The sequence below is a fragment of the Bos indicus genome, chromosome 4 (assembly GCF_029378745.1).
Source record: "Bos indicus isolate NIAB-ARS_2022 breed Sahiwal x Tharparkar chromosome 4, NIAB-ARS_B.indTharparkar_mat_pri_1.0, whole genome shotgun sequence".
Lineage (NCBI taxonomy): Eukaryota > Metazoa > Chordata > Mammalia > Artiodactyla > Bovidae > Bos > Bos indicus.
In genome coordinates, this window is record NC_091763.1 from 33,072,421 (window position 1) to 33,085,929 (window position 13,509).

At 42.0% G+C, this 13,509-nt stretch overlaps 1 protein-coding gene across 8 annotated transcripts in view; it reads right to left on the bottom strand.

Moving 5' to 3' along the window:
- Positions 1–13,509, bottom strand: part of LOC109557316 (phosphatidylcholine translocator ABCB4-like) — a 103,444-nt gene that overhangs the window by 12,858 nt on the left and 77,077 nt on the right. For 7 of the 8 annotated variants that reach the window (XR_011566203.1, XR_011566202.1, XR_011566204.1 and 4 more), the window contains one exon: positions 709–776. The exons of the other annotated variant lie outside the window; for it this stretch is intronic. Coding sequence is in view for 4 of the 7 variants with exons in the window: in XM_070787612.1 (XP_070643713.1) it covers positions 709–776 (68 nt within the window). In the remaining 3 variants the exon portion in view is untranslated. The remainder of the gene's footprint in view (positions 1–708; positions 777–13,509) is intronic. 8 annotated transcript variants of the gene reach the window in all.

The window sequence follows — 13,509 nt, forward strand, 5'->3', positions numbered from 1 at the left end:
ACCTTGGGTCATCTTCAAGGAATTTAGCCCTCGAAAAACTCCCTGTAACAAGGCTTTTCTGTATGTCTAGAGCACTAAACCAGCTTGCCTGCATTGATTTGTGCACATGATGTGAGTTTTGGTAAATATCTGCTCTTTCTCGGGGGGCTGGAGTTTCAGTAACCACAGCCAGTCATGAACACAGCATGTTATATCATCAGCCCCCAGTGCAAACCCTAGATTCAGATTCAAGTGCCAGTAAGGCTGAACCCCTGCACTTGCCGCGGCAGCCCGGGGCTGGGAGAGGCAGCTGCGCCCTGCGTGTCACAAGCGGGGTCTCAGGAGGACTCCGCCTGGCCAGGTCCTGTTGTGTCTTTACCCTCACTGATCCTGCTCCATGCCTCTCCCCTCACTGATCCCACTCCAAGCCTCTCCCCTCACTGATCCCGCTCCATGCCTTTTCTCCTCACTGATTCCGCTTCATGCCTTTTCTCCTCACTGATTCCCCTTCATGCCTTTTGCAGTAATAAACCACAGACATTAGTATATATCCTGTGAGTCCTTCTAGCAAATCATCAAATGTGGGGTAGTTGTGAGAGTCACAAAACAATGCTCTAGAAAATAAAAAGTTTTGATATTAAAAATGCATGATGATGTCCCATCATACTGATAAGGCAAAACAAAACCACCACCATCACTAAGTAAGAAAAATACTAAATTTCAACTTACAACATATGAGGAAGGCCACTCCACAGGGATTTAATGCCCTCATTTAGAATGATTTTCAAAAAAGCATCCTAAAATTGTAATAGAAAAAAGTGGTCAAAATATCCAAAAATCTTACAGTGATAATTGGTATTTGATTCTTTTAAGCATTTATTTCTAAAATAAAAGCTTCCCAGATTTATATACACCCATTCTTTAAAAAGGAAAAAAGAATTTTTCTCAACTTCCAGACACAAATGAAGCATTTCTAAATGACAGTTCCTGCTTACAAAATAAACCTACATCACTCAGCTTGGGATGGTTCTACTTAGGGCTGAGAAGTTTTTTGAAGATTATTATAAAAAGGAAGTGGAGGGATGGCAGAAAGTTAGAATAACTCTCCTCTCCCATTATGAGATCTGAGAAAACATTATTTAAACCCAATATTTGAAACCTCGGAGGAAGAACAAAAAGCAAGTAGAAGCTAGAGGGAAGCTTACTGTTAAAAGTCAAAGTCCCATGAATGAGGTTTGCACATTTACAGCTTTTCGCCCGTGGGAGCTGCAAGGAACAGCACATTTACTTGCTTGAGATAGCAAACACCAGAGTTTAGGCTCGTAGACTAATCGGAACGTTAGAAGGGAAATCCCAGGAAGAGAGGCCACAGAGGACATGTTGTTGTTGCCCTTTTAGTCGCTCAGTCACGTCTGACTCTGTGACCCCACGGACTGTTAGCCCTCCAGGCTCCTCTGCCCATGGAATTCTCCAGGCAAGAACACTGGGGTGGCTTGCCATTTTCTTCTCCAGACAAAGGACGTAAGCCCTTGAATTTAGCAACAAAGTCAGCCACAAGATGTGGCTCACAACTCAATTGTGCAGCCCCAGGAGAAGACAACAAAAACAAACCAGACACCCCGTGGATGGCAGACGGGGTGGGAATTTCAGCTGCAGCCCACCACAGTGGTGCCTGAGTATAGTCTGAATCTAGCCAAAGTTAACTGCCTATTAGAACAGAACTGACTCTTGGGAAGAATATAACAGAACCCAGAGTCTTTACAGAGCATTCTTCATAATGATCACTATCCAGTCAAAATTCATGAGACATAAAAAGAAACAAAAGAAAAAGTAGTCATCAGAAACCAGCACTGAGATGATTAAGATGATGCTATCTGCAGATAAGAACTCCAAAACACCTATAATAAACATGTGCAAGGGTTACAAAGATGATGGGTCCATAGTGCATGGACAAATTTGGAATTCAGCAAGGAAATAATTACTACTCAAACTGCCAAGTGAAAATTCTGAACCTGAAATGAAAAATTTCAGTGGGCTTCACAGCAGAAAGGAGACAGCAAGGAGTCACTGAAGACAAATCTAAAATTAAATCGGAAGAAGGAAGAGAAAACGAATGAAGAAAAATGGGAACTTCTCCGTGGTCCAGTGGTTAAGACTCTATGCTTTCACTGCGAGGGTCCAGTTCAATCCCTGGTCAGGGAACTGTGATCCAGCAACCCATGTGGCATGGCCGAATTAAAAAACCCAAAACTTTAGAAAAATGACCAGAGGCTCAGAGACCTGAGGGGAAATATCAAGCAGTACGGCACTGGTTTATGTGGGGTCATAGAGAAAAGGAAAGAAAACAGAATAGGAAATTACCTGATGAAATGATGAACAAAAATCTCCCTAAATTAGTGAAAGATATCAATTGACAGGGTCCCCGCCCCCCCCCCCCCCAAAAAAAAACCCAAGTGAATAAAAAACAAAAAACAGTAGAGGAAAATGACAAAATACATATCGGGAAAGGATGATTAAATGAAGATCAGCTTCTCAGCAGACACACGAAAGGCCAAAGACAATGTAATGACACATTTAAGGTGCTAAAAAAGAGCAAGCCAGAATTCTGTATGCTGCCAAACACATGTCAAAAATGCTTTATAAAGACACTTGTACAGAACCGAAACTTAGAGATACACTGCCAAAATACCTTCATTAAAGAAATGCTGAAAGAAGTTCTTTAGGATCAAGGGTCATGGTGGCCCAACATAACTCCCATCTTCAGAAAGGCAGGAAGGACAAAAGAGGTGATGAATATATGGTTACAGGTAAAATATGTATTTCTTTTTAACTATTTAAAAGACATAAGACTATTTAAATTGAAAATTCTATGAACCTTGGCATCTGTAAAGAACTAGGATGTGTCATCCGTGAGGCAGCAGCACAAACAAAGAGGAGGGGGTAAGGGTGCCAGGACATGGGGGCCCGAGATCCACTTTACTTGCAAGTCAGCAAGTCGGCCTGCATGGCATCATGAGAGCCCAGGTAGAGATGAAACTCTCTGGGGTGAGACATAAAGCTCATCGTCACAGCAACAGCAGCAGCCAGAGTACCGGCATTCTGATCCCTGTATCCTGAGCCCCAGTTTCCACAGGCGTGTGAAGATAGTGGATGACACCTGAACACACGGTGGATGCGCTACAGGGGAGGAAAACCGACCTCAGGGGACCAAACCATTTACAACGGGGAGTAAGGATGCTTGTATCTTCCAAGGTCATTCACTCTCCAAACAGCCTTGAAAAGATGACCAGGAACAAAGGACAGACAATGCGACGCACATGAGATATGCCCAACATGAAACACTTTTGAACAGTTTGCCTAGAAACGGGAATTGCAGAATCAATATAATGTTACTAAAATTCAAACCAATAACAAGAAAGGGGGAAAAATTAGAAAAATATACAAAAACAGATTAATACTCCAACCATATGAAAAATTATATTAAAGGACTAAACTTTCCGATTAAAAGTCACTACATCAACAGCCATCTGCATCCTATCTGTGGAGTTTCTAGGGCTTCCCAGGTGGCGCTAGCGGTTAAGAATCCACCTGCCAATGCAGGTTCGATCCCTGGGTCCGGAAGATCCCCTGAGTAGGAAATGGCAACCGGCTCCAATATTCTTGCCTGGAGAATCCCATGGACAGAAGAGCCTGGCAGTTCATGGGGTCACAGAGGGTGACAGAACAAGACAGAACTGTATCACCATCTTGGAGTAAAAGAATGGAAAAAGATAGCCTACATAAACACTATTATGAGAAAGCTAAAAGCTGCAAGCTGAAAGTTGGCTATACTACATTCAGATAAAAGACTTCAAGATAATACAGATGTATCAGAAAAACATATCAAGTGAATGTGTATGTTCCTAATAACTGAGGTTCAAAACCCTATGAGGCAGACCAGAGAGAACTAAAAAGGAAAACAGACATATCCTCAATCCTATCTAAAGATTATTATATCCTCTATCAGAGAATAATAGAATAATTTTAAAAACTCTGTAAGACTTCAGCAGATCCAAATAAAACATCAGCCACCTTGACCTAATGGCTTATAGAATGCTATACCCAACAACTGCAGAATATAGACTTTAAAGAGCACAAAATAGTCACCAAGATCATACACAGGGCCATTACACAAGACTCAATACATTAAAAAAATCTGAAAACTTAAGAGTATATTCCTTTGACCAGATTGGAATTAAATTAGAAATCAGGAACAACAAGGTATCTAGGAAAATATCCAATTATTGGAAAATTAATAATCCATGGCAAAAGAAATTACAAAGAAAATCAGAAAATATTTCAACTGATAATGAAAACACATCATCAAAATCTTTGGAACATATCTAATTTAGTACTTTGAAGGAAATTTAAATGTGGAGTTGAGGAAAGAAAGGCTTAAAATCAATAATTCATGTTTCCACCTAAGAAAGTACAATGCAATGACCAAAATAAATCCAAAGAATAATTCTGATTTCTGGTTCTGCATGTAAAGAACTTGAAAGCATCACTTCCATCCTCACAACAAGAAAAAAACCTGAACAAACTGAAAAATCAATTCCTCTTAGGATAATCAGAGAATTGAGGTCACCGGTCAAACTGCTACCTTGAACACTGGTAAGTGAGAGTGAAGTTGCTCAGTCGTGTCTGACTCTTTGCGACCCCATGGACTGTAGCCTACCAGGCTCCTCCATCCATGGGATTTTCCAGGCAAGAGTACTGGAGTGGGTTGCCATCTCGATCTCCAGAGGATATTCCCAACCCAGGGATTGAACCTGGTTGTAGGGTCTCCCACGTTGTAGGCAGACGCTTTACTGTCTGAGCCTGGAGAGACCGTCAAATACAGAGACTCACAGCACAGTAGAGCAGAAGCCCGCAGTTAGAACCAGCACCAACAGGAATGCTATGAGCTACAACTGACCAATGGCTGGAAGCTCAGTGTAGACTAACCGGAGAATCAAAACCTCTGAGGCGCTACTCTGAGAGGGCCTTCACGCTTTCATGACTTTCAGCCCCTGAGCCCTACCAGATCCTCACTGGTAAAATCAAAGAGAAACCCCCTCCTGTTTCCAGCAGGGTAAGGGGAAAAGAAATCACTTTACAAATATGCCCCAAATCTCTATTCTCCTTTTTTTAAAGAAGGAGAAACACTCAAGGGCAACTATCTTACTATCTGAGGAATCTCCAGGAAAAGACAACAGGTAAGACAACAGCTGGGACAGTGGAGGAAATTTCAGTCTCTACAACACAGCTATCCAGAAGTAAACAAAGCCCAGCATCTCGCTGGATAACACTTCACATTCAAGGTCTGTCTTTTAACCCAATACATCATGCCCAGCTTTCAACAAAAAGAATTACAAAGCATACCAAAAGGCAAAAAATGTAGTCTGAAGAAACAAACCAAACATCAAAATCAGACTCAGATATGGCAGAGATTTTAAAATTACCAGCCTGGGGACTTTCAGTAACAATGATGAGTATGTCAAGGGCGCTTAGTAGTATCAGAGGGCTAGTAGTGGAGACAGTGATAAGGCCGCCTCGCCAGAGGCAACGGAAATCACCAGGGGAGTCAGAAATTCCACTCCCACTGCCTTAGTCTGTTAACGCTGCTATAACGAAACACGACAGAGTGGGTAGCTTATGAACAACACTAATTTATTTCTCAGTTCTCAAGGCCGGAAGTCCAAGATCCAGGTCAAATGAGGGCCCTGTTCTGGATTTCACACTTCTCATTGTATCGTCACAAGGCAGAGGGGCAAGGAAGCTCTGCAGTCTCTCTTCTAAGGGCAATAATCTCATTCATGAGGTCTCTGCCCTCGTGACCTAATCAACTCCCAAAGGCTCCAGGTCCTAAAACGACTGCATCAGGCATTAGGATTTCTACAGTGAATTCTGGAGGGAACACACTCAGACCACAGTGTCCCAAAGTGAAAGCCCCGACCCCCACTCCGTGTGTCCATGGAGGCTGAGTGAGGAACACGGACTTCTAGCTCTGCCAGCCCATTAACAAGGTGGCGCCCTCTTCCTGAGCTGACAGTGTCAAAACAGCCAACTGGGATATTTAAATGAGATTCAGAGACTCATAATACCCAAAATTTCCTGGTTCCAATTTAAAAAAAAATCACTTGTCATTTTAAGAAGCAGGAAGAGGAAATTCCCTGGTGGTCCAGTGGTTAGAAACTGGCGCTCTCACTGCCAGGGTGCCAGGTTCGATCCCCGGTTGGGGAACTAAGATGCTGCAAACCACATGGTGCAGCCAATAAAAAATAAACAGGAAGAAAGATGCCAACCTGAATGAACGGAGACAATAAACAGACACCGGCAGTGAGACTGACAGGATTATCTGACAAAGGTTTTACAGCAATCAACATATAAACCACTGACCATCACTTACAAAGATGTCTGAAACAAATGAAACATTAGAACAGCTCAGCAAAGGAATATATACACAAAAACCTATATATCAAAATGGAATTTTACAACTGACACCACGGAAATACAAAGGATCCTAACAGATTAATAACTACCTGCCAGTAAAATGGATGACCAGGAAAAAAATGGAAAAATTCCTAAACCAGAAAGAAATAGAAAATATGAATAAATGAATTACCAGAAATGAAATTAAATCAGTAATTTAACAACTTCCAACAGACAAAAGTCCATGACCAGATGGCTTCACAGGTGAATTCTAACAAATACTCTTCTAACAAATCTTCCTGACCCAGGGATCAAACCCAGGTCTCCTGCATTGCAGGCCGATGCTCTAACCTCTGAGCCACCAGGGAAGCCAACAAATACTCAGAGAAGAGTTAATGCCTATCCTTCTGAAACTATTCCAAAAAACTGTACAGGAAGAAAAACTCATTCCAAACTCATTCTATGAGGCCAGCATCACCCTGATACCAAAAGCAGGCAAAGATGTCACACACAAAAAGAAAATGGCAGGCCAGCATCACTGATATGCAAAAATCCTCAACAAAATCTTAGCAAACCAACTTTAATAATAAGATAAACACTGATCAAAAGGGGTCACACACCAGGATCAAGTGAGATTTATCCCAGGGATGAAAGAACAGTTCAGTATCAATAAATCAATCAATGACACACCATATTAACAGACTGAAGAATAAAACCATATGAGGAGGACTTCCCTGGTGGCTCAGTGGTAAAGAATCTGCCTGCCAATGCAGGAAACACGAGCTTGATCCCTGATCAGGAAGATCCCACATGCCAAGGAGGAACTAAGCCTGTGCTCTAGAGCCCAAGAGCCACCACTACTGAGCCTGTGAGCTCCAACTACTGAAGCCTGTGCCACCCACAGCCTGTGCTCCACAAGAGAAGCCCCGTAAAGAGAAGCCCGTGCACCACTAGCTACAGAGTAGCCACCACTCCCGGCAACTAGACGGAAAAAAAGCCTGCATAGCAACGAAGCCCCAGCACCGCCAAAAAGAAAATAAAGTTTATAAATAAATATATAAAAATAAAATAATTCAGCTAAAAATAAATCCACATGATCATCTCAATAGGTACAGAAAAAGCTTTTGACACAATTCAACATTGTTTCATGATAAAAACCCTCAAAGTGGATATATGGTTACAGAGGGAATATACCTCAACACACAAAAGCCATACACAACCACAGCTAACATCATAGTCAACAGTGAAAAGCTGAAAGCATCTCCTCTAAGATCAGGAACAAGACAAGGATACACTTACTCTCATCACTCAACATGGTTTATTCAACATAGTTTTCAAAGTCCTAGCCACAGAAGAGAAGAAAAAAATACAAGGATTCCAAACTGGAAAGGAGGAAGTAAAATTGTCACCATTTACAGATGACATGCTATTAAATGCAGTAAATCCTGAAGATGCCAGCAGAAAACTACTGGAGCTCCTCATGAGTTCAGTGAAGTTGCAAGATGTTAAATTAATATACAGAAATCTACTGCATTTCTAAACACTAAAAACTATCAACATGGAAAACTACGGAAATTATCCCCTTCACAATCATATCAGAAGGAATGAAATACCTAGGAATAAATCTAACTCAACAAGGAGGTAAAATATTAATACTGAATTCAGAAAATTATAAGACCAGAAATTGAAGGTGACTCAAACAGATGTTTTTTGATTGGAAGAATAATGTTAAAATGACCATACTACACAAAGCAATCTATAGATTAAATACAATTCCTATCAAAATGACAATGGCATTTTTTACTGAACTAGAACAAATAAATTCTAAAATTCGTATGGAAACACAAAAGATCCTGCATTGTCAAAACAATCTTGAGAAAGAAAACAAAACTAGAGGTTATCATTATCCCTGATTCCAAACCACATTATAAAACTGTAGGCATCAAAACAGACCTCTAGGATGGCAGAGTTGAAGGACATGGGCTCATCTTCTCCTGTGAGAACTCCAAAATTGCAACCAGCTGCTGAGCAACCATTGAAAGGAGAATACTGGATCCCACCAAAAAAAGATACCCCACATCCAAGGGCAAAGGAGAAGCCCCAACAAGATGGTAGGAGGGGCGAAATCACGTTTAGAATCAATCCCCATACTCGCCAGAGATGCTCAGAGGGCTCAAACAAAACCTTGTGCGCACCAGGACCCAGAGACCCCACAAGAGACCGAGCCATGCCTTTGAGTGTTTGAGTGTCTCCTGCGGAGGCATGGGTCAACAGTGGCCTGTGTGGGGACAGGGGCTCTGGCTGCAGCAGAACTGGGAGGCACAGCATGTGGGATAAGTCCTCTTGGAGGAGGTTGCCATTAGCCCAACCATAAAGCCATCGAGTGGAGAAGGCAATGGCACCCCACTCCAGTACTCTTGCCTGGATAATTCCTGGGACGGAGAAGCCTGGTAAGCTGCAGTCCATGGGGTCACAAAGAATCGGATACGACTGAGCAACTTCACTTTCACTTTTCACTTTCATGCACTGGAGAAGGAAATGGCAACCCACTCCAGTGTTCTTGCCTGGAGAATCCCAGGGACGGGGGAGCCTGGTGGGCTGCCGTCTAATGGGGTCGCAGAGTCGGACACGACTGAAGTGACTTAGCAGTAGCAGAGCCATCGAGCAGATGACCCACAAGCTGGAGAACCAAAGAAGTTCTCGCACTGTTGCAAAAGTTCTAAGGCCCAAAGCAGATTTCTCAACCTGGGGATCTGGCAAAGGGACTGAGAATCCCCAGGGAACTTGACTTTGAAGGCCAGTGGGATTTGATTACAGAACTTCCACAGGACTGGGGACAAAACTCTTGGAGGGTACAACAAAAACTTGTGTGCACCAGCACCCAGGAGAAAGGAGCAGCTATCACATAAGACTCTGAGCCAGACTTGCCTAGGAGTGTCCCAGAGTGTACGGCAGAGGCGTGGGTCCACAGTGTCCTGCTGTGGGGTCACAGCACTGAAAGGGAGGGAACACAGTCCCACCCATCAGCAGAAAATTGGATTAAAGATTTACTGACCCGCCCATCACAGCAAGATCCAGATTCACCCACTGCCAGTCAGAAACCTTCCACAAGCCTCTTACCTTTATCCATCAGAGGGCAGACAGACTGAAAACCACAATCACAGAAAACTAACTCACTGATCACATGGATCACAGCCTTCTCTAACTCAATGATACTATGAGCCATGCCATGTAAGACCACCCAAGACAGACGGGTCATGGTGGAGAATTCTGACAAAACATGGTCCACTGGGAAGAGAATGGCAAACCACTTAAATATTCTTGCCTTGAGAACCCCATGAACAGCATGAAAAGGCAAAAAGGTATGACAGTGAAAGATGAACTCCCCAGGTTTGTAGGTGCCCAACTGTTACTGAAGAAGAGTGGGGAAATAGCTCCAGAAAGAGTGAAGAGCCAAAGTAAAAACAATGCCCACTTGCAGATGTGACTGGTGATGGAGGTAAAGTCCGATGCTACAAAGAACAATACTGCATCCATGAATCAAGGTAAACTGGAAGTGGTCAAACAGAAGATGGCAAGAGTGAACATTGACATTTTAGGAATCAGTGAACTAAAATGGACTGGAATAGACAAATTTAATTCAGATGACCATTATATCTACTGCTGTGGGCAAGAATCCCTTAGAAGAAATGGAGTAGCCCTCACACTAAAAAAAAAAAAAAAAACTCTGAAATGAAGTACTTGGGTGCAATCTCAAAAACGACAGAATGATCTCGTTTTGTTTCCAAGGCAAAGCATTCAATATCACAGTAATCCAAGTCTATACCCCAACGACCAATGCCAAAGAAGCTGAGGTTGAATAGTTCTGTGAACACAAGGCCTTCCAGAACTAACACCAAAAAAGATGTCCTTTTCATCAAAGGGGACTGGAATGCAAAAGTAGTTAGTTAAGAGGTACCTGGAGTAACAGGCAAGTTTGGCCTTGGAGTACAAAATGAAGCAGGGCACAGGCTAACAGAGTTTTGCCAAGAGAACACACTGGTCATAGCAAACACTCACTTCCAACAACATAAGAGATGACTCTACACATGGACATCACCAGATGGTCATTACTGAAATCAGATTGATTATATTCTTTGCAGCCAAAGATGAAGAAGCTCTACAGAGTCAGCAAAAACAAGAGTGGGAGCTGATTGTGGCTCAGATCATGAACTCCTTATTGCAAAATACAGACTTAAATTGAAGAAAGTCCATGGGGTCACACAGAGTCGGACACGACTGAAGTGACTTAGCAGCAGCAGCAGTAGCAGGGAAAACCACTAGACCATTCAGAAATGACGTAAATCAAATTCCTTACGATTATACAGTAGAAATGACAAATAGATTCAAGGGATTAGATCTGATAGAGTGCCTGAAGAACTATGGATGGAGGTTGTAACACTGTATAGGAGGTGGTGATCAAAATCATCTCCAAGAAAAAGAAATGCAAACGGCAAAATGGTTGTCTGGGGAGGCCTTACAAATAGCTGAGAAAAGAAGAGAAGCTAAAGGCAAAGGAGAAAAGGAAAGATATACCCATCTGAATGCAGAGTTCCAAAGAGCAAGGAGAGATAAAAGAGCCTTCCTAAGTGAATAGAGGAAAACAATAGAATGGGAAAGACTAGAGATCTCTTCAACAAAATTAGAAATATCAAGAAAACATTTCATGCAAAGATGGGCACAATAAAGGACAGAAACTGTATGGACCTAAAAGAAGCAGAAGAGATTAAGAAGAGGTGGCAAGAAGAACTGTACAAAAAAGAGCTTCACGACCCAGATAACCACGACAGTGTGATCACTCATCTAGAGCCAGACATCCTGGAATGTGAAATCAAGTGGGCCTTAGGAAGCATCACTATGAACAAAGCTAGTGGAGGTGATGCAATTCCAGTTGAGCTAGTTCAAATCCTAAAAGATGATGCTGTGAAAGTGCTGCACTCAATACGTCGGAAATTTGGAAAACAGAGCAGTGGCCACAGGACTGGAAAAGGTCAGTTTTCATTCCAATCCCAAAGAAAGGCAATAATAAAGAATGTTCAAACTATTGCAAAATTGCACTCATCTCACACGCTAGTAAAGTAATGCTCAAAATTCTCCAATCCAGGCTTCAGCAATACGTGACTGTGAACTTCCAGATGTTCAAGGTGGTTTTAGAAAAGGAAGAGGAAGCAGAGATCAAATTGCCAACAACTGCCGGCAAGAAAAGCAAGAGAAATTCCAGAAAACAACTACTTCTGCTTCATTGACTATGCTAAATCTTTTGACTGTGTTCACTTCAGTTCAGTCGCTCAGTCACGTCCAACTCTTTGCGACCCCACGGACTGCAGCATGCCAGGCCTCCCTGTCCATCGCCTGGAGTTTACTCAAACTCATGTCCATTGAGTCAGTGATGCCATCCAACCATCTCATCCTCTGACTGTGTAGATCACAACAAACTCTGGAAAATTCTTAAAGAGATGGGAATACCAGACCACCTCAACTGCCTCCTGAGATATCTGTATGCAGGTTAAGAAGCAACAGTTAGAATCAGACATGGAACAATGGACTGGTTCAAAATTGGGGAAGGAGTACATTAAGGCTGCATATCATCACCATGCTTATTTAACTTATATTCAGAGAACATCATGCGAAATGCCAGGCTGGATGAAGCACAAGCTGGAATCAAGATTGCCAGGCAAAATATCAATAACCTCAGAAATGCAGATGACACTATCCTTGTAGCAGAAAGCAAAGAGGAAGTAAAGAGCCTCTTGAAAAAAGTGAAAGAGGAGAGTGAAAAAGGTGGCTTAAAACTCAACTTTCGAAAAACTAAGATCATGGCAACTGGTCCCATCACTTCATGGCAAACAGATGGGGAAACAGTGGAAACAGTGAGACTTTATCTTCCTGGGTTCCAAAACTGCTGCAGATGGTGGCTGCAGCCATGAAATGAAAAGAAAAGCTCCTTGGAAGAAAAGTCATGACCAATCTAGATACCATATTAAAAAGCAGAGACATTACTCTGCCAACAAATCTCTGTATAATCAAAGATATGGTTTTTCAGTGGTCATCTATGGATGTGAGAATTGGACCATAAAGAAAGCTGAGTGCCGAAGAATTGATGCTTTTGAACTGTGGTGTTGGAGAAGACTCTTGAGAGTCTCTTGGACTGCAAGGGGATCAATCCAGTCCATCCTAAAGGAAATCTATCCTGAATATTCACTGGAAGGACTGAAACTGAAGCTCCAATACTTTGACCACCTGATGCAAAGTGGTCAAAGTGAGTCTTTTCCTGACTCACTGGAAAATACACTGACTCTGAGAAAGATTGAAGGCAGAAGGAGAAGGGGACAAGAGAGGATGAGGTGGTTGGATGGCATCACCGGCTCAATGGACATGAGTTTGAGCAAGCTCCAGGAGATGGTGAAGGACAGGGAAGCTTGGTGTGCTGCAGTCCAGGGGGTTGAAAAGAGTCAGATACAACTGAGCGACTGAACGTCAACAACAGATGTGTAAAATGGATAGCTAGTAGGAACCTGCTATAAACCACAGGAAGCTGAGCTCTGTGATGCGTAAATGGGTGGGAAAGAGGCGAGGAGGAGCGAAGTCCAGGAGGGTCTGGATGTATGTACACATATAGCTGATTCACTTTATTGTACAGAAGAAACTACACAACATTGTAAAGCAATTATAATCCAATAACAAGAAGATATTCAAATATTAAAAAAGAAACTTTTTAAAGAGGTTCTCAGTGACATATCAAGGGCTAAAATGTTGTAACAGGTGTGGCTTACACTACTTCAGAAAAAATAAGTATATTAACATGTTAATAATCTGTTAAGTCTAGGTTTAAGTGCTTAAGTATCTTAAGTTTAAGTACTTGATACCTTAAGATAATTTGTCTTAAGTATCACACAACAAATTTTTTTTAATTCCCAAAATGTATGTAGAATCTTCAAATCTAAGAATCTATTTCTAACATTGAAGACAGGTCTTTTAAGTAGAAAAATAACATACATATGCTAAAATTCGGGTATACACCTCCTCCTGAAAGGTTAA